This window comes from Harpia harpyja, chromosome 1 (genome assembly GCF_026419915.1).
Source record: "Harpia harpyja isolate bHarHar1 chromosome 1, bHarHar1 primary haplotype, whole genome shotgun sequence".
Classification (NCBI taxonomy): Eukaryota; Metazoa; Chordata; class Aves; order Accipitriformes; family Accipitridae; genus Harpia; species Harpia harpyja.
Window position 1 is genome coordinate 87126197 of NC_068940.1, and position 21635 is coordinate 87147831.

Genomic DNA, 21635 nt, shown 5'->3' on the forward strand with positions numbered 1-21635 from the left:
GTGGGCGGCGGGTCCCTGCGTTACGGGGCAGCAGCGAGTTTGCGACGCTGCAGTAGCTCAGGCCACAAGTTCAGTACGCAACGCCGGTATGTAAAGAAACTAATTTGGCAAAACGTTGCTGACAGCGGGCTTTTTGTTTTGTTTTGTTTTTTTTTTTCTCGCACGAGCGAGCCTAAATGCTGCCGAGTGGATTAAAATAACAGGCTTTGTATTTCCAGCCCTCCCCCGCGGAAGTGCCTGAGGATTCCTTCGCTAAGGCGGAGCAGGGTCCGTGCTCTTCCACCGACTCTGCCGGGTGAGAAAAGCGGGGTACCCGCTCAGGAGGTCCCGGTGCAAGAACCCGTAGCACAGCACTGAAAACGAGTCCCCTGGTTTCAAAGGCTTTACTATGCAGGAAAGAACGGAGTGCCCTGAAAACCACAAGCCCTACCGGAACGAAGGCCGTGGACCGGCCACAGCACCGCCCGGTGACGGGAAAAGGACGCAGCCGGCGCAGATCGGCAACGCTCGCGCTCCAGAGCCGACCACCGCGGCCGGGGCTGCTTCTCCCCCGGGCGGGGGGGGACAAGCACACCCCGCGGGACGGCTCCCTCCTCCCCGGCCGCGCGAGACCCCAGACCCCTCGGCTCTCCACCAGCCCTAGGAAAAGCCCGGCCTCTCCCCGCGGCTCGCCTCAGACAGACGCTACCGCGACGGCCGCTCACTCCCGCCGTGGGCGTACGTGATGACGCGCGGCGCGACAGCCGCGTAGGCGTTGGGGCGGCCCCTCGCGCCGTGCGGCCGTTGGCCGGGGGGCGGGGCGGACCTGTGTGCCCGCCCCCCCTTGCCCCGCTCCCGGCCGCTGCCCCGGGGCCGCTGCGGGCTGCGTCCGCCCTAAGGGAGCCGCGGAGCTGCCGCCTGGCTCAGTGCTGGGTGCCCTGGGGGCTCGGCGGGAAGCCGAGGCCAGGCATGGGCCTGCTCTTCGCCAAGCTGTGGAGTCTCTTCGGTAGCCAAGGTGGGCGCGGGGGCCCGAGCCGGCCGCTGGGAGGTGGGGCGGGCGGCGCGCCGGTGGTGAGGAGGGGGGCGAGTGGAGCCCGCGGGGCTGAGGGGGGCGGCGGGCAGCCGTCGGAGGCCGGGGGCCTGCTCTGGTCGCCGGGCTTCCCCTGAGGGCGCGCCCAGGCGAAAGTTGGGCTTTCCTTTGTGCAGCGCCTCGAGCGCTGGTTCCGCGGCGCCTCATGCTCGGAGTCGCTTTGTTTCTGCTGCGGAGGTGGTCCCCTCCTCTCCCCCTTCCTCCCTGACCGCTCGGAACACTTCGTTGATCCCGGGCAGCCCTGCGAGCGATGTGCTCCCGAGCTGGCATAGGGGTGAATGCTGCTGCTGCCGCCTCTCAGACGTGTTCTTTCGCCGTTGCAGGGACTGAAGCTTTGATGGACGATACAGGTGTTGTTTGTCTTCGCAGACCCTCCGTTTTTAAGTCGGGGTCTGCTATTAAAACGATGCTATTTTTATCTTTAGTATCAAGAAGAAAACACCAAACTTGGGTTGGGGCATTTGAGGTAAAGATCTGCTTGTGTTTTGGCAAAGGTGCTGGTTAAATACAGTTAGTGACCCAAGAAAATCACTTCTCGAGCCAAGAATAAAAGGATTGTTAAGGGGATAGCTTTCTGTTCTCTCCTACCTAGTGCACCCAGCCCCACAGTAGTGGCTCATGCTCTAATCCAGAGTTCAAACCTTGTGGCTGCCACCACCTTTACCTCAGACAGTTATCATAAAAACAGAAAATTATGTTTTATTTATTTATTTTAATGAATCTTGCTTACCTAGCTTGCTTAGGGTAGAAAATAAAATAGTCAAGGAAATTATCATTTGTATTGATTTTCCTTGAGGCCCTGAGTTTGGAGCAGGCAACCTGATGTTAATGTTATTGTTCTCTCATCAGGTTTCAAATGCAGGCTTCATTCCCACTTTAAAGTTACTAAAAATGTAGTTCAGCTTTTTTGTGCAACACTGTTGCCACTACAACTTTCCAGATTTGGTGAGGCAGGTACACCTGGTGTCCCTTTAGTAGCCTTGTCACTGTCAGTGCACATAACCCATTCTAATTCTGTAAATACCAGAGCAAAGTCTCTGTATGTGTATGTATTAACTTCTATGTATCAAACTGTCTTTTAATGGGATGGGAGTGGGAGGGAGATCCAGACCATTTGTCTTTCCCCCGCATACACTATCCTACCACATCGGACCTGAAGTCTTCTAACAGAGTCTTCTGAATTTGCTGTTGATTTGAAGATTCTTATTTTTCTGAACTGGAAAACCCATTTGATAAGATTCAAGGTTTCCCCTATTGTCCAGAAAACTGTTAAGTACTGTCTTGGTTTTCATTAAATACTGCAATCTGTGACTCCTTTCCTTCCGTGAAGGACTCAAAAGAGATGTCTATAAGCGGAGAACTGATCAGGAGGTAACTTCTGGCGGCTTTTAGTGTTGGTCTATATGGTACCTTACAATGTCAGCATTTATCTTCAGGAAGGAAGGAAGAGGTGCAGTTTTGTTGTTTTGGTTTCTTTCTTTTTTTTTTTTTTTTTTTGTTACTATGTGACAACATTAGATTACATTGATTCTATTTCATTAGTGGAAAACATGTTGTCTTTGTTGCTGTATATTAATTCCTGAAAGGAAAGTTATTCTTCATGCATTTAAAATGTTAATGAAAATTAGTATCACAGTTAAGATAGCTGAGGCACTACCATAGAATACTTATCAGTTAGCTTTTATCCCAATATGAGGCTTCTGGGGTGTATTCTGATCTTGTTTTGTTGCTGGGGTTCTTTGTGGTTTGGGTTGGGTTTTTTCACCCCCTCTTATTGTGGTGACCATAGAGAAGAAAGTGAATTTCTTTTCATGGTCAAAATTGAAATTCCACCCTAGAAAACTCTCTTCAAACATAAATTTTTGACCCATCTAGTAGGAAATTATTCTCTAATTACATGACTATTTTCCTGTAAATAATATTATTAATAATAATAAAGAGTAGTAGTAAGTTGGTTTGGGTTGCTCTTCTAGTTATATCAAATCTAGACAATTTCTCAGAGAATCCATAGGCTGTCTAATGAAACTGCTTGTTGAGCAGACTGGCACAGTAGTTTACACAATGATTTTTACTATCTAGAGGGAATATGCCAAAGATGCAATTACACCCTGGTGTGTGTGGAGCATGTCATCAGTTCATCATGGCTAGTGTGGGTTGTGCTGATAGTCTGAAGCACTTGATACTGGCAAAATGAAAGGTTAAACAAAGCAAAGATTTAGAAAGTGCCATCTGTTTTCCATCAAGTAGAGCATGGGGGAGGAGGTGTGCCTAAGTGCTAGAAGATAAGAACAGGAAATCATTGGCATTTCACTTAAGTATTAATTATGCACTGCAGTTTTGCTTTACATAAATGTGAATAATAATAGCTGAGCTGAAAATGCCAAATCTGAAAGGTATTAGATCAATAATGTTTGGCCAATGTTAAAGAAATATCTACTGGTTAGTTAATACCGTTAACTCACAGGAAGAAAATACATTGGTAGCCTTCTGAAAAAACACACATCTTAAGATAACTAACATCTTAAAATAAGCCCCATATGTTTTGTGCCTCAGGGTTCAGTGAAGTTAAAGTGTGTGATGCACAGAAAATTGAGTTCATTCAGAGTGACTTCTGCCTGGCAGGAAAACCTTGTAATCAAGGTACCTTAGATCCTGCTAAAGCACTGAATGTCACTTTATTAATTTACACATCTTCTTCTTTACTACTCTTGCAATTTGATTCTCTTACCCTCCTTTCCAATGGTAAGGATGAAGTACTGGAAGGAAGGTCAAGAGACTCAACCTAATCTGTTTTTAAAGACATTCAGCAATAAGTGTCTGTTGACTAATGTTATCTATTGACCTCTTCCAGTAGCATTTCTTACTATTTGTATTCAGCTGTTTTAGCCCTATGACTTGGGTAACGTCTGTGTGTTCCTACCAGGGAGTTGAATCTGTCTGTTGTTCTGTTTCAGCTCACTGTATAAGCAGCAGAAATTGTTCCAGTTGGTTCAGCCCATTTTGATTATGGTTAGCCCGTTTTGGCAAACCCAGACTGGCTCAGTGGTGGAAAATGTAATGGTTAAAATAGTGTTGTGTGGCTTTGACCTGTGATGGGAACTTTTGGAAGGGGAAAGCCTTTAGCTCTTTTTCCTCCTACCCTGGCAGAATGCACTTGGTTTTCCATTGCAGTGCACCATCTACTCTCCAAATCTGGTATGTGGGATTATGGAACAAGAAAAGCTACAGTGCAGAGCAGTTTAAGGAAACTGGGTGATGCCTGTGCTGATCTGTGAGTCAATGACTAATGAAAGAGATGAAGGCTAACAGTCTCTGCCTTGAGCACAGTCCATCAGGGAATATCTGTTTAGTTTTGTGGATGTGTTTGGAAGGGTTCATTTCCAGTTTGAGTTTGGCAGTAGTCTTTAAACAGTGGCTGTTTCTGTTTGGGTGGTGGTGGTGGTAGTGGTCAAAACTGTTCCAGGGCCTTATTTAATGTTGTTGTTTTCTCGTCTCTGTTTTTCAGCTCTCAATATATATTGTCTCTCAGTCGAGTAGTAATTGAATGATGTGAACTGAAATAGAGATACTTGTATGAGAAACAATTGGCTTGAAAATAGATTTTTGTCTTTTTTTTCTAAGTGACTTACTGATGGCTTCCTGATTCTTTTTCCTTGTTTTTGAAATTGACAAAAAACATTGCCTGAGTATTGTTTTCATTTAAAATATTATGCCCTGCAGCTGTTTAAAGTCTAGTTATAAAGTGTCATAGGTTCAGAATGAACTTACACTTATTTTGAAAATAGAAGTATGTTTAAAAATAAAACAGTATTAAAAAATGACCTGCTTAAGCTATGATTCAGTACTCAAATGGCACAGTCTTCTAAGCAGTGTGTCATAATACAAATAAATGGTGGAGCAATTAACTTCTTGCCTGTGTTAACACATAGCTGAATAAAACTTGCTTGACTTACCATTCCATCAATACTATCAAGATTGCCCTTAATGAAACTATAAGGAAAAAACAGAAGTGAATGTCAGCAACCCTGATAAAGGCAACTCTGACAATTGTCAATACCTTATTCCTTTGTGTGTGTGTGGCTGATAGAGTTAAGAAGTTCACAAATCTGTGTGGTTTTTTGTTTTTTTGTTTTTTTTTTTAAATGATAGTCATTCAAAGTCTTCCAGGTTGCTCTGAATAAATGCTATAGGTGTTAAAAAACTGCCATAAGAAAAATAATGATAAGCTCTAAGTCAAGGTGGTTAAACTTCTGTAACTCCCCAGTTTACTTCACTTGGCCTTGCTGACGTTTCCCAGACTGTGCAGTCAGGTTAGCAGAGACCATTATCTGCAAAACCAAATGGATTTTGGTTCCAGTGACTACTAAAGGCTACTTTCTTGTAATCAAGTCTGGAAATACAAGATGTATTTAAGCAGTTCTTCTGGGCTTAAAAGAAGATTCTAAGACAGCTTTTAGTGTGCAGAATTAATCCTCGTATTGAAATGTCTTTGAACTTTAGTAAAATGCTATTCCTCCTGCCTCCTCTTTAGCAAACTTCTATCTGCATTCTGTCTTCAGCCTTAAAGCCTCCAAGATTGTTATTCTTTGGAACTGGATGTGGGTTTTGTGTTTCACAGCCTGAAAAGTATAGGTACCCTTTCCAATATTCATTTCTTTTTTCAAATATGTTGGAAATGAGCCTTGGTCATCATTAAAGTATTTAGAATTTTTTTTATTTTTAATTTTTGCGAATTAGAAAGAGGAAAGGGCAAAATTGTGAGAATTGAATTTTCAGGTTTGGCTCTTTTTACCACAGAGGAGTATAGAAGAATATGTGAAGAAAAGAGCATATTATCTCTTCCTTCTAACATCTGCAGGAAGATCATCTTCACTGTCCTATTATTTTGTTATACTAGAGTGCCAGAGATTTTTTTAACAATACTATATGCTTTTTTTTTTAAAAAAAAACAGTCCACCAGGAATTGTTGACATAAAAGAATTCTTTAGATTCTTTTAAGCCATAGTCTAATACTGTCTTTTCCCCCCCCGTGTACGCCTACTTTTTCTAATTTTTTTTTTTTTCCCTCTTTCTACCTGATTTATAAAGCCTCTGCTCTGGCAACTCTGTTATGTTTTTTTCTTCTTCCTTTGCCAAGAACATGGTGGACTGTGAAGATGTTAATGAATACAACCCAAACTGAGTTTGAATGATATCCAGTGAAAGGGAGAAACTTGGGTTAGTCTGTAAGTACAGAACACAAATATGAGCATAAATTGCTGCCTATGGCTTGCTCTGTAATTGTCCTTTCTCTTAAATGTAGCATCTATCTTCTACTAGTTGCTCTTGTAAACAAGTACTCATCTTGCTAAAATTTTGTTCTTAGTTTGGCAATTTTTAGTTCACATGTTTTCCCTCTAATGCACATACACAAGTAAAAATTCTGTGATCTAACCAATCTAAACAGAAATTCAACTTTTAAATATGTTTGCAAGTGAAGAGTTTTCCATTACCATAGATGACAATTCTGGAAGCAACTGCCATTAATAAAAGGTGGAAACTGCTATTTGTATGAGATACTAATGCTTTCGTCATATTCTTTTCATCCCCAAATCAATATTAATTAATACTTGTGGACTGTTTCTTGTTTGTGCTTATCCAGTTACTGTATAAAATACTATTTGACTACAGAGTAACACAGATAAGCTGTGCTTTATTTTCCCAGTTAGTGTTATACCATGCACGTTTCAGTGGCTTTCAAAAACAGTTATCTCAATGGAGTTTGTTTGTTTTTTTTTTTTCATCACTTTAAGTAGTGTGATATTGTTTCATCTGACATTTTTCTCATTCATTCCTAAGTAAGACACTGTATTCTGATGTGAAGGTGGGAAAGAGCAATGTAATGCCTGACTGTAATTCCTTTTCTTTTTTTCTTTCAAAATAACTCAAACGGAATGTTGCAAAAGTAGAGTCATCTTCTTCCAGGCAATAGTTGACAACATGGCTGTTTTGAAAACAGCAGAAGGGTACTTCTGTGTTTGAACTTTGAAAGCCCTTTAAACTTAACTGAATTTGAAAAAGAGATGGACAGTCTAGCTATGTGTCATGGTTTATTAAGAGTTGAAAGCAGAGAGGATTTCATATCACTTATGTATGGGCAAAGGTTATTAATTACTGATGCTGCTGCTTATGGGGCTAAAAGAATTACTGGATTTAAGGCCAGGAAAAGTTCTTCCCTTAGAACATGTTGGCAGGTTGCAGTAGTAGGGGAACTGATACAAGGAAATACCTTTCAACATTTATTAGGGCCATAGGTTATAATATGTAAACAGATTTAAAAAAACCCAAAACAACAAAACCAAAACCCCAACACACTTTAATTCTTTGTTAGCCCACCCACTTGCGGGCAAAAATATACCAACTTGATATTTATGATCGATCTTCTGACCTTTTAGTAATTTGTTATATAAGTCTTGTAGACCGAATGTGGTATTTTAGAAGAAATCTTTAGGCTGTGAACCATGTTTTGCTTTGCCCTAGAATTTTAAATATTACCCCTTCAAAAGTGAGCCTGTTCACAGACTTTTTATGCAAGTTTACTTCTAGCATCCATTTGTAAATTCTCTGCTCTCAAGTGATTTGCTTTTTTGTCAGTAAGCAGATCAGTATCTTCTAACTTCACACATGTATCAAAAGAACCACCATTCTAATTGGCTGTGCTGCTGTATTTGAAATTCTAAGAAGGGTTAACTACAGAGAAGCATATAAGTTCGGGGGGGGGGTGTTGGTTTTGTTTGGCTTTGGCTTTGTTTCCCCTGTGCCTGGAAAAATAACATTGCAGCATTTGGAAGATCACCATTCTATAAGCTGGACTTCCCAGCAGGTTGAGGGAAGTGGTCATTCCCTTCTACTCAGCACTGGTGAGGCCTCACCTGGAGTAGTGTGTCCAGTTCTAGGCTCCTCAGTACAGGAGAGACATGGACATGCTGGAGAGAGTCCAGCAATGGGCCACGAGGATGGTGAAGGGACTGGAGCATCTCGCATATGAGAAAAGGCTGAGAGAGCTGGAAATGTTTTGCCTGGAGAAGAGAAGGCTCAGAGGGGATCTTGTCAATGTGTATAAAAACCTGAAAGGAGGGTACAAAGAGGACAGAGCCAGGCTCGTCTCAGTGGTGCCCAGTGACAGGACCAGAGGCAATGGGCACAAACTGAAATGCAGGAGGTTCCCTCTGAACACTTTTTCACTGTGAAGGTGACTGAGCAGTGGCACAGGCTGCCCAGGGAGGTTGTAGAGTCTCCATCCTTGCAGATAATCAAAAGCTGTCTGGACGTGGTCCTGAGCAACTGGGTCTAGGTGGCCCTGGTTGAGCAGAGGGATTGGACCAGATGACCTCCAAAAGTGTCTTCCAACTTCAACCATTCTGTCATTCTGTGAATTTTCAGTTTAGAAATTGCAACGTTGGAATTTGTGATCTATTCAAAATACAGCTTTCTCTTAGTTTTTACTGTGCGAATGATGGTGATCCCTTAACAAGTGGTTATTATTGAGCCTTAAATATTAGGCTAACATTTTGTGCAGTCTTTGGATGTTTGGTGATGTTCTTAAGATCATACACTGCTATGAGTTACATTTTTTCATTGTACTTTTCTTTCTAAAACTAGATTTTTTTTTTTAATGAAGTAACCATATTAATAACCATTCCTTTATGAAGACTTCCAGTACTGACTTTTCCTAAAACTGTAGTCTCAAGAGAAGATGAGGCTTTGTGGACTTTTTTTCTGTCCTGAAGTCACCAGTATTCTGTGTAAGCTATTGAAATAAGACAAACAAACAGTTGCTTTCTTCAGTAAGGAAAAATGATTAACCAAAATTACAATTATTGCTGTTTTGACTAATTTATTCTTGTCCTTTTTGTGTGTATGCAGAGCACAAAGTAATCATAGTGGGACTTGATAACGCTGGAAAGACTACTATTCTTTACCAATTGTAAGTATATGAACTATTTTGTTTTTCTGTTTACGTTTTAGTATTTGTCACTGTTTAATCATTGAAAATTCAGCTTTGCAAACTGGCAGATCTGTAGGATCACAGTTTGTACATTAATGGTATTAGTTGTTCTAAACAGAGTAAATATTTAAATGGTAAGTGAAGGAACTTCAGTGTTTTAAAACTGAACTGTAAATTGAGTAACAGAATTGTACCTACAAGCACAAAGTGAACTGCACATTCTTTTGCCATCAAAGCCTATCTTTATTTGCAAGCATAGAAATAATCCTGTCACCAAGAACTGCAGAGAAGAAAGTGATTTTTAAATTAATGGATATTCTAGCCACTCTGCAAAAATCCATAAATGTTTCCTGATTCCAGTGTCTAAAATTTATGATGGAGGATTCCTCAGAATAGTATTTCATCTTGCCTGGGTCCTATCTTAAGCATTTTCAATAGCATCATTGCACCCAAATCTTGCCAGCATTACAAGAATATCTATGATAAATTCAAGAACATTGTCAGGAGCATAATTACTATTGTAATTGTGGAAAAGGAGGAGGGTGTAACCAAATTACTATGCATATATTTGGGTACAAAGGGAGCAGGGGATGTTTTCCAAAAAACCTTTTTTCTAAAGCATTTTTGACAAAGCTTAAAGGTAGAACTGAAATTTTTAGCTATGTAACCAAACAGTCCTTTGGAATTTGTTTTAATATTGAATTACTAAATTGAGTGCTCTGATAAAGTTATATTCTGATTTAAATTTTGCACAGTTTAGTGTTCCCCTTATTTGGGATCTTTAGAATAGTGGCTTCTACTTTGAAACAAGTGTATTTTAAGTATCTGTTGGAGAGTGCCCTTTAAAAAGAGAAGCCTCTTAAAACACAGATGCTTATCCATTTGTTAGAAGCCTTTTATGTGCTTATTTTTTGTTGCTCATGTCTTTAAGCATTTCTACAGTCTGCTACAAAAGCACACTAGAACTTCATCAGCCACAGTTTTTAATCCAAATTCAGACTGAACTAATCTTTTTTACTAAAGAACTGCTCTTAAATATTTGCTTCATTTCTATAAAAATTCAAATGTATAGGTCTTTGAAATATGCCTCATTTTTTAATCTTTTTTTATCAGTGTTACACATATTTACTTTTCCTACAACAAATTTGTTGTAATTGAGCTGTGACAAGCCTTGTGGATTTTACTGGCTGGTCTTTATGGTGTGATATTGTTTTCTTTAGCTTAATGAATGAAGTGGTTCATACTTCTCCAACCATAGGAAGCAATGTAGAAGAAATAGTGGTGAAAAACACTCATTTCTTAATGTGGGATATTGGAGGACAAGAATCATTACGGTCATCATGGAATACCTATTATTCAAACACAGAGGTATGAGAAGCTGCTTCGAAGTCTGCAAATTCAATAAGTTTTTTTGAAATTATATTTATTTATTAGGACTATCAGTAGATTTTTATAAAGATTGCAGCTGTATTGTTTTAAAATCTCTTTGAGGAAGAACAAACCCCAAAAGTATGAGGTATGTCTGATATGCAGCAATTTTCTGGTAATATTGGAAGTATTTTTCTTGTATACTTTAATGTTGTTTGTTCTGTGGTATAAACTGTGAAGTTAGACTTTTTTCCTAGACAATCAAATGGTATCAAAATACATTTCAGATCAAATGGGTTTTCTGCATGTTTTTTCAAGTAGATTTAAAAAGAAAATTTTGCAGTGTACTTTGCAAATTTGATGTGGATTTGCAGTGGTTAACCTAACTTCTGTACATCTAGTCTGAATGTTTTTGAGGTAATGATAATTAAGGATGAAGAATGAAACTTTCTCTAGGCAGCAGTATTTAAAAAGCTCATCAGCTTGTGGCTTTTATCCAAAGGATAAAGGAAAGTCTAGCTGTGCAGTACTCATGAGGTACTGGTAAAGCTGCCATTGCTGGAAAGATTGGAGTAGAACTCAGCAACACTTGTCTTTGGGGGTTTGTTTTTTATGCCAGTCTTTTTGATGCCAAAAGGTTATCAATGCAACATGCACATAAAATCTCTGTAGCCTCACTTTGAGACTTCTGCATTGATGTAAAAGATTTTAGACTTCATTTCATATCATTTCTACTAAAAGCTGAGACCTCTTGTAGATATTACTCATTACATAAGCATTCCATCCTCCTGTAGAATGAGGTTTTCTGTCCTATGCCCCCTTTTGAGAAAGGGGAGATTAGAGTGATCCACCCCAGATGTTCAGAAATTTTTTGTCTACTGAAAGCCTGGTGATGACATCTCAACCTTCATCTCTAGTATTTTAAACTTTTTAATTTTATCTAGAAAAGTGTGGCTACATCTAAGATACATACATGTGAGGGTGAAGATACTTCTGCCAGCATTATGTGGTACAATAACAACAAGTTCTTGACTTTTGTCCATTGAGCATCTTTGATTTTGGAATTTGGGGAGATGCATGTATTGGTTCTTCTTTTGATTCTTTTGGGATGTTCTTCATCATATTCTGGCTAGTAAGTGCTTGAAATCCAGTGCTTTCTAGCACTTGGAAAGAACAACTTTCCCTTTACTTAGAAGCTTTGTCTGCTGGAAACAGTTGAGGAAGAAAAGGGGTCTGTTTACTATGCTAATCCTAGCCTCCCTGATATGAATAATTCCTTTACTGTTCCTCCTCATCTGCTAGACATTGCAAAGTCACAGAAGCATTAAATTGACTTAGTTTTTCATACTTTGTGGTCATTTTCAACAGGTAATGAATCTCCTTAATTTTATAAGGCAAAGTGATTTGGAGCATATGTTGGAGAATTACAGCTGTGACCTCTAATCTGACTTTTTTTGTTACTATCTCTGTTTTCTCCCTTTCATTATCTGTAAATTGAAGCAATCTAAACAAAATCTTTGGGTTAGTGTAAAAATCCCACGAATAAGCTTTTCAGTGCATACCTGTCCTAATTAGTTTCAACTTGACATGGTTAATTCTGCCATTCTGTTTTAAGAGTCAGATAGTATTCTTACAGAGAGGATGTTGAGACAGGCTTACTGACACAAGATTTGGGGGGAGAGGAAAGGGGAGGAAGCTCTCATGGTTAAGCTATTGGGGGTGGGGGCAAACAAAGAGAGCTACATAAAAGAGAAAAGGGATGGAAAGTATTCCCATCTGGGAAGAGAAGTGATGGAGTCTCTCGGATGAATGTAATCTCCTTGGTTTCCTCTCCAGTGTAGCATGTGTTCCCTGTAATTCTTTTTTTTTTTTTTTTTTTTAAATACTATCTGTATAATTTTCATCAGAATGTGCTTGATCTCCCTAATTATTGTTCCCACCTGTGATGCTGTTAGTGCTGCTTGGAGCACGCTCTGGGCAGGGCAAGTGTTGAACACTGATCAGTTGTTACAGTTTGTGTACACATACTAATTGTGTAATGCTTACAAGCGTTTACTTGAGTATTACCTACTGTGCGAATGCCATGTCTTTTTCCTGTCTAGTGTAAGTCTATAAATAGAAGGTACAAAACAAGGGGCAGAAAGAGTGGGTCAAAAGAGGGTAATTTTCATACCAGTGACAATTGCTTCCCATGGCAGATCTGATGTACCAGACCTAGCAGTGTCCTAGGATGCCAAAGTACATGGCCATGAGAGTAATGTGCCTGGCAGAAGTGGTAAGGGTAAAATCACTGCTATAGCCTTCTCCAGGTGCCTAGGTGGAAGGGTGCAAAGTTGTAAGTGAGAGGCCAACTGCACAGCCCCTTTGAATTACAAAGGTTAAGGTGTTATGCAACAACATAATGCTAAGCCCTACAGGTACATAGCTTTCTAAGTTCTGATGTGCTACTTTGAAATAACATTTCTTAAGCCTTGTAATATGATGCTGAATTGCTAAAAATGCTTCTTTCAAATTAGGGAATTTCAATTTTAGTTTTATAGTTTTCTGAGTATGCAAGTAGTAGTGGACAGTAATAGATGTTTTCATTAATAACTGTTTAACAAGTTTGTCATCCACATTTTAAATGGACTCCACTATCTGTAGGTGCTTTTGGTACCTACCTCGTTATTTTGCTTATGATGGAGGGCCTGAAAATTCACCAAGGAGATTTAACTGTAGTACATGACAGTGGATCTTAATAGCAGTGCTGAAATGTACAAGCACAATCTTTTTTTTTTTTTTTTTAAACTATAATCTTCATGTGTGATTCCCAGGGACCTAGCAAAAGACTGTAACAATAAAACTCTTGTTCTATTTTCTAGTGTGCTCTGAAAGTCTGTCTCTTATATAGGAAGACTTGTGGTAGTCGTCTCTTGAAAACGTGCTTTCTGTAATTTATACGTTGTACTTACATACTGTACTATTGTTTTTTTCCCCTAGTTCATCATTCTTGTTGTTGACAGCATTGATAGAGAGCGACTTTCCATTACAAAAGAAGAACTTTATAGAATGCTGGCTCATGAGGTATGGTGGGGAGTTGGGATAATAGTTTTCTTTTGTTGTGAACAGTCAAATAACATTACATGCTTCCTATGTTAGCAAAAATTATACCATCACAAAAAAATTTCTGAGCCTAAATGTGCGTGCATGTTGGTCACATTTTAAAACCATGTAAATTATAAATAAACAGGAAAATTATTATGAAGCAGTCTTCTAATAGAGCTTGCTTGATTGTAATCAAATCGCTCTTTACTTTGCAAATGTTGAACTTGTAAAATACCCAGTTATATTAACGAGAAGTTTAAGGTATTACTGTTCTCCACCACTCTCTCTCTTCTTTCAGTTAAATGGTTAAAATTTCAATAAACTCTTTTTTTAAAAAAAAAATATTTTTTACTTTTATTTTAGGAAGTAGGCAATTCCATTTCTCTCTTGTTTGTTTTAATCTGGTTCCTTAAAATTAAGGAGCATATCTAATACTATGGATAAATCAGTTTCAGTTCAGTTTCCTTCTGGATTTTTTTTTTGTAGTTTTATTATTATATGTTGTATTGAGGACTGTTCAACATTGGGTTAACTCCCTCAAACATCCTAAACTGACATCTACATTGGATTAGCTAAAGTACATGAAAACCTTCTGTGATCACTCTCAAGCTAAATTAAGTTTGTTTTAAATCTAAATATCTCCATTTTTTGAAGTAAAAGGGTTTAGCACAATGCAAGTAATTCTGTGGAGTTCACTTCTGAGAGATATGCATTGTTTCAAACAAATGATGTTTTTAGTTTATAGTTAATATTAATGTAGTTTGGGTCTGGTAGTAAGGAGCAAATGCACTACCAAGAAAGGTGGAAGGATGACTTTTTGTGGTAAAGTTTTTCCCATGTAACTTATTAGTTTCCAGTGTTATAAACTCTTAAGAGATTGTGATCTACCACCTCTTGAAAACAGTCGGTAGGCCTTGACTGGACTACTTGTAGGAGTGAATTTTCAACTTTGCACCATAAAGGTTTGGGTTGTTTTTTTCTCTTGATGGAGAAATAGTCTCAAAATTTAATATACATTTAAATGTGTTGAACAGTTTTAATTACAGCTGTGAGCTTCCTGAGTATTGCATTTGTTTACTCTCCTACATTCCTAAAACCATACATTCTGGTTCTTGTCTCATTGTTGTGTGGAATCCTAATCTCCATACAGAAACAAAACAACTTTTTATTAGTTTCTGTTTTTACTAAAGCTGCTGCAGCATTATTAGAAATCCCTTTTTGGAACAGTAGGTATAAAACTTACAAGAATTTAGATAGCTTTCTTTAAATTGTTACTGCTTTAATCACTACAGAACTTGTTTAATGAAGTTGAAAGTAATTTCAAGGGAATGATATCTAGCAGGCTTTTCTGTTTGAATAGTATCTATGTAGATTTTGGAATGTTTATCCAGTAATAATTCTGCTGGCAGGATGGCTTGGAGCTTTATGAAATACATTTTAACAATAATTTAACTTCCATTAGTTAACATATGAACATGTGGTCAACACCAAAAGGATAGTCTTATAATACATTATAATTTGACTCTCTGTGGTGAACACTTCTGAATAAATTGGTTTCTTCAGTCTTAATGTAATTAATTTTTAATGCAGTAAGTCTCTTAAAACTCCATGCTGCTGTGTAATTGCAGATTAGCTTGAATACAGTTCTTTTAAGGAATGTCAGTTAATGCAGTAGCCTTTTAGGTCTTTACAATAACTATTATGAACACTCTAAATTACTTCTAGGATTTACGGAAGGCTGCAGTTCTCATCTTTGCAAACAAGCAGGACATGAAAGGTTGCATGACAGCTGCTGAGATATCTACATACCTCACCCTTAGCTCCATAAAGGATCACCCGTGGCACATTCAGTCCTGTTGTGCTTTGACAGGAGAAGGGTAAATGCTTACTGCTTAGTATAGTAATATATGGTAAATGAGAATTTAGAAGCTTATTGACACTAATGTGGATTTCCTGAAAGAACATATTTTCTGATCTTTGCAGTCAGAGGGGACTTTTTGAATTTTTCCTTTTCTTTATTGAACCTTGTGGATTTTTTTTTTTCCATAGGTCAAACTCCAAATTTGTATGAAAGTCTTTCAGCTTATTGTTAAAAAACTCAAAACAACAAAACCCAAACAACAACACAAAAAAACCCAAACCACCACCCTTCCCCCCCCAAATATGTGGCTGCTGGCATAGTTATTTACTGTGCGTGCTACCATCTCATTCTGTATGTCTTCGTGTAGTTAAAGAAATAAGCTACTGTTGTCTTCCTTTACACTCTGATCTGCCGTAAGCTTCAAAGGTGTGTGTGGGGGTTGGGGTGGTTTTGGCTTTTTTTTTGGTTTGTTGGGATTTTTGATAAAACATGATTTTGATGAAGAGATACATAGATCTGGCATAAACCAAAATTGTTACCAATATTAAACCTTTTATTTATACCTGGCTGATGTAGCTAATTTTGAAACTTGTATACCTTATGGCAGGAATTACTAAAATGGAAAGCTGAGCTTTTCTTAGATCCTTTGTCTATAAAGATAAAAAACCCCCATTTTTGGATGCCTGTAACAAGTTGGATAGTGTCTTGCTTACATGGTTTGAAGTGTGCTAATTTTTCATCTTGATTCTTAAAGCCATCTTCTAATGTGTAATAGAGGTTTTTTTTCAGCTGTGTTGTACAACCTTTACAATAATGTGGTCTTGTGACATCAAAAATAGTGAATCCAACTGAGTATTTGGGAAGTGAGAGCATCTTCCTCACTTCTAGCATGAAGTATTTTCTAATGTAATGGAATTGTCTTGTAGAGTGATTGGTAGCATTCACTTCCTTAGGGTGGGATGTGTTAGTGAAAACAAACTGGTTTTTTGATTGAGTCTTTGGATCGTATTGTTTCATTCTAAGAGTTAACTCTGCTTTCCTCCTACCAGTTTTGCCAAAGTCACTTTTGAGTACTTAGTTTGTGTGCTAACTTAGATCTTCAAATAAGTTGGCATTTGGAGGAAGGTAGAAATTAATGAATATGAACTTTGGTTCAGGAACATTGGCCATCCTAGGCTGCTTCTTTCTTATTTAAAAAAGATGAGTAATTAGAATACTTAAAACTGTGACCATAGTGAGACCAACTCATAAAAAAATTTCTGGAGTTAGATTGCTGAGCTGAATCTTCCTTGGGAAGATCTGACAGAAGTCTAGGGAGATTAGCCCAGTGTGAGTGAAGCTAGCCCTCTTGGATAGCTAAGTCATGATATACTTTACAATGGAAAAGCTTAAATATGGCATAAACTAGGTAACTAGATCCTTAGAACATCAAAGGAAGGCCTATCCTCTGAAATGGAAGACTTTTAAATAGCGATACAAATTGAGTCAGTAAGCAGATTAGATCCTGTGCAATCTTGGTGTTGAATATAAACATATTTTTAATTTTGTAATGGGATTTTGGAATTCTTGGTACACTGCCTTTTTGTGAACTGATTCAGTCTGGGTACCTGTCCTTTGTCTTTTAGTATTAGTATTTAAAGGTCTAGCTTTCAAGTAAGCAGTCTTTCATGGGAAACCTGTAGAAAAAGAAAAACTTACTTGTTTCCACGTACTTACGAGTAAGCATGTTAAGAATAGTGTCTTTTAGATTTACAAGGAAAAAAAAAATGGAAGGAGTGCCAAGCTTCAATAAAACATCATGCTTGACCATCTTCTTGTGGTTAAAGCCTAAGGAGACTTTAGTTTAAAACACTATTTACTCTACTCAAGTTTCAGTCCTAATTCCAGCTGATTTTATTTATTTTATGTAGATGTTTTTAAACATAAAAACAGATAGAAGATAATTTAAAGATGTTGGAATAGAACTAGTACCAATATAACATCTCTTATTTTTCAGATTATGCCAAGGCTTGGAGTGGATGACCTCCCGTATTGGAGTGAGATAGCTTCGCTCCCCCCCCCCCCCCCCCAAAAAAAGACTTGTATTTATCCTGTGAACATGTACATTCTTCTGTACTTCTGGCTGCTAAGGCAGTGACCATGTTTAATTTATATTAGCCAACCCCCAAGCTGTACTTGAATCAAGTGCAGTTGAACTGAAACACAAAGTATTTTCTTAACTTTTTTTAATACACTAATCTTCAACTGGATGAACATAAGTGAATCTGTTTTTAAGCATTGAAATTCCTCTGAATGTGTATTCTAACTTTTTCAATGATAGCTTTTTAAAATCTGTTTTGTCATTGTCAATATTTCATACTTCCTCTTTCTAAATAGTTTATATAACTTACTAACATAAATGAGCGCAGTTTGTTTAATAGTGGAAAAGTAGTGAGTAGGTTGACTTTACTCTGGCATAGCTTTAGCCTCTAAGGATAACCATATCTCCAGCTGGGCTTCCTGAACATCAGTAGAGTTCTAGCCAGCACAGGAGTTAATAGTTATGAACGCAAATTTTTAAATTCTGAATGAGTTAGTTATAGTTAATATTGTGGTGGCTTTTAACCTGGTATATAATTGAACTTCTGCCTTAAAAGAAATCTATTTCATTCTCAGTTTCTCTGGTAAGTAGTTCTAGGATATGATTCTTTTTCTTTTACTTGAAAATACATCTCTGTACAGTGGATTAAAAAAAAAATCATTATTAAGTGCTGATTTAGTCATTTAGAACTCGAATACCTTTTTAAAAATAAACCTCTTAATTATTAAATTTGGAATCACAGCAGCCGGTGTTATGTGTAGACTTTCTGTAATCTGTTAATATTTTAAATACTGTATACATGAGCCTTCCTCACCTTTTAGTGAGAATGCTGTTTTCTAAATGAATCCAAAATCAAAAGGGAAGCCAGATTTATAAACAGAACAAAATCAGGGTGCTGTATCTCTGGACTTTAGAGCGAAGCTAATCTTGACATTTATTTACCTGCTATCAAAATATGTTTTCAGATTCCATTGCAGAGAAAATATTTTGCCTTAATTTTTGTTTTGAGTCTTATTTGCAAGAGTAGAGAACTTTTGATGGTGTTCAAGTTAGATTCATTCACCTGAAATTTAGGAACTGGCAGTTGAAAAGTAGAGAGCTTCCATTTGAAAAACAGCTATTGAAAGATTGGACCTAGTAACTCTTAATCCAGTTTGAAGGTGATGAAGTTAGATCTGTAAAGAGAATCTAAAGCTATGGATGAAGTTAATTGAGAACATTAGACACCAAAAAAACCCCTAACCACCAAATGCCCCCCAAAAATCTGAAAAAAAAAAATAAAAAAAGAAAAACAGTAGTGGACACCCAATTCCTAGTGAAATCCCAGCAGCAGTCAAGGATCTAACCTACAAAAATGCTTGGTAGGCTTTCCAAAAGCAGCCTTCTGCACTTTTGCATGCCTATAACCCATGTGGATTCTGGTTACTAGAACCATTAAACTAATTGACTAGAGTCCTTGTATGAAAAACATTTTGTCATTAATCTTGTTTTGATAATTCAAGCACACTGAGTTTTCCTTAATAAAATTCTAAGTTTCATAAATTTCAGTTTGATTCCATTTTTACTTGAACAAAAATTAATGAAATTTTAAAAGTGTCAGCAAATATATTGTCATAAGTGTTAAAAAGCAGATTTTTGAATACATGTGGAATCAGTGATTTGTTGAATGAAATTATATATTAATGCAATTTAGCAGTAGTCACATTTGGGAGAGACTATGTTGAGTGTCAAGTCAAAATGCTCAAAATAATTTACATCAGTGAAAAGTAGTGCTTAAAGAAAAAAGAGGAATGCAAGGCAAGGTGAAAATCTGATACTAAAGCTTCTTGCTCTGATGTTCATGCTAACATCTGTTCTAATGTGCAAAAACAAGATTTGTTTTGTTCTTAGGGAAGCAAATTATAAATGAAAAAAATAAAATGGTACTGTGAATGAGGTTTCTTGTTTGGTGACTTAATAATTTCAGTTTGCAATTTACATTTATTTTTAGGTTTATTTTTATGTAATTCAGAATGTAGTTCTGCATATTTATAAAAAGCACTATCTGGATGCATAGCTGTTTGATTGGTTAAAAAAAAACCAAACAAACATGATTTTATATTTAACCCTTTCCAGGTAAAACCATTCATAAAGTTATAGTTTGATTACTAAGTCCAGTCTCACTTTAGGTAATATATCTAACTTTGGTTGGGAGGAAATGGTCATGTTGTAGACCTTAGAATATCAGAATAATGAAGGTTTTCTTTTAATTCCTTTACACTTTTAAGGCCTTTAAGTACCTTTACAGAAGGAAACATTCTTGGCAATAGCTATAATTTTGATCACCTTACTACTTCATTTTCTACAACAGTTTTCCATTTATGATATAGATGTGTTCACAACATCTATGCTGTGGTTTGGGTTTTTTGAAAAAGGCTTGGTGTGGAATTTTGGGGGGTTTATTTTTAATCACCTTCAGAGCCTGCTAAACTAAAAAGTGGTCTAATTAAAATAATTTTTACAATGGGGTGCATTAGAACACTGCATGTGTCTCTGCACTGCCAAACTCTGCATTATTTTGTTAATCTGTATGTAGTAAATATGTTCCAGGTAGTTGTTGCACTTTGAAAATATTCTGCATTTAATATGCTGTTCACAAAGAACACTATTAATTAGCTTCTCAGAGGAAATTACAAATGCAAGTAAACATTTAAAAACATTCTCGAGTAAAATATCACAAAGATTTTTGTCCTAAATAATCCACTTCATTACAGTATCCTGTATTTTGAGTAATTGATATGCATGTTATAGTCTAATTTATAAAGTCAGACCCATTGTGTTAAAATAATGTATCATATTATGAGAGAAATAGTTCTGATTTGTTTAGCAGCCTCTATGAGCCTGCACATTTTGAGCAATTTTTGTCATGCTTGGATGAAATTGGCAGGATCCACTTTTTGAAAGTAGTCTTTGCAGACTTTAAGCTCTTTTTCTTAATTGAATTTGCTTTTAATGTATTTGAAGTGGAATTAAGTTTTACAGTAAGACTTTTTCTTCCTCCTTCCCCATGTGTTCATCTGTGAGCTAACTGTTGTTACTAAGTAGATCCAGTAATAATTTTAATGTTTCCCTCCCTGTTAATCACTTTAAGACTGAATAAAGCCTTATTTCATAAGTAAGTACTAGAAAATAATAAGCTGGCTAATTGAGTAGTGAGTGTGCTATCCTTCCTGTCTTTCTTGTCCAGCTAACTTTTATCTGCTTCAGTAATATATGGTAAGTGAAAACCATTTACTAAGGAAAAAAATATGTTTCGTGATCATAAAAAGTTGCTTTTCCTTTTGTACTATTTAGCATGTTAAAGTGGGTCATTTGTGGTTGAGAAGGAAACAGTTTTCTTTCTTTACCCTAATGTTCACAGTTACTGTGGCTTGCAAATATTCAAGTGTTCTCTATTATAATTTCATATATTGAATTTTTGAAAAGTTCATTTGCTCTTCATAAACTGAAATGCCCCCTGTAAAACATGCAATTTGAATATTTTCCAGTGTTGAAAATGAAATTCTACAGTCAAACTGGTAGTCACTTCACCATGTCAATATTGTAACAGACACCAAAATAGGGTTTTGGGGTAGAACAAAACTCTGATGAAAAATTGTTTGATCTTGTGGTCTTCAGGTAATTTTTTAAGAAACTGTACTTTCATTTGTGTTCTGGTTTTTTGTTAAAAAAAAAAAAAAGCTTTTGGACAAAACATGACTTCTAGACAATTATTTACAGACAGATCAGTAATTTGTGTTGAGTTGTGAAAGTGGGGTGGGGGGTGAATTCCTGTTTTTCTGTTGAATCCCAACACTATTTCATAAGGATAGGCTTTAAACAATAGATACTTTTTCAGTGTCTTAATTTTGACCTTCTTAATGTAACATAAGTTTCCTTTTACCCCAGAATTCCAAAAATATTGCCAAAGAACAAAGGGGTTTGAAGATGTTCTCTAAGCAGAAGGGCCAGAGTAGCAAAATAAATATGTGCCTGTATTTACATGCTGTTACCTAGACATGGTGCATCTCTTGCATAGGAATACACCTCCTGAAACACTGAATAAAGTTCCCTTCCTGAAACCTTACTTTTTATCACGTTTAAAAAACAAACCCATAAATCTCACGTGCTTGTTGGCTTTGGTTTCTTAAGTTAATGGAAAGATAAG

General features: G+C 37.3%; 1 protein-coding gene across 1 annotated transcript; it reads left to right on the top strand.

The window, feature by feature from the left end:
• Nucleotides 1-831: 831 nt before the first annotated feature.
• On the top strand, nucleotides 832-19386 carry ARL5B (ADP ribosylation factor like GTPase 5B). Its single transcript, XM_052803944.1, has 6 exons — nucleotides 832-994; nucleotides 8975-9035; nucleotides 10277-10424; nucleotides 13404-13487; nucleotides 15234-15385; nucleotides 17366-19386. The coding sequence occupies exons 1-6, from the start codon at nucleotides 949-951 to the stop codon at nucleotides 17412-17414; spliced, it is 540 nt and encodes a 179-aa protein (XP_052659904.1). The 5' UTR covers nucleotides 832-948; the 3' UTR covers nucleotides 17415-19386.
• Nucleotides 19387-21635: the final 2249 nt, after the last annotated feature.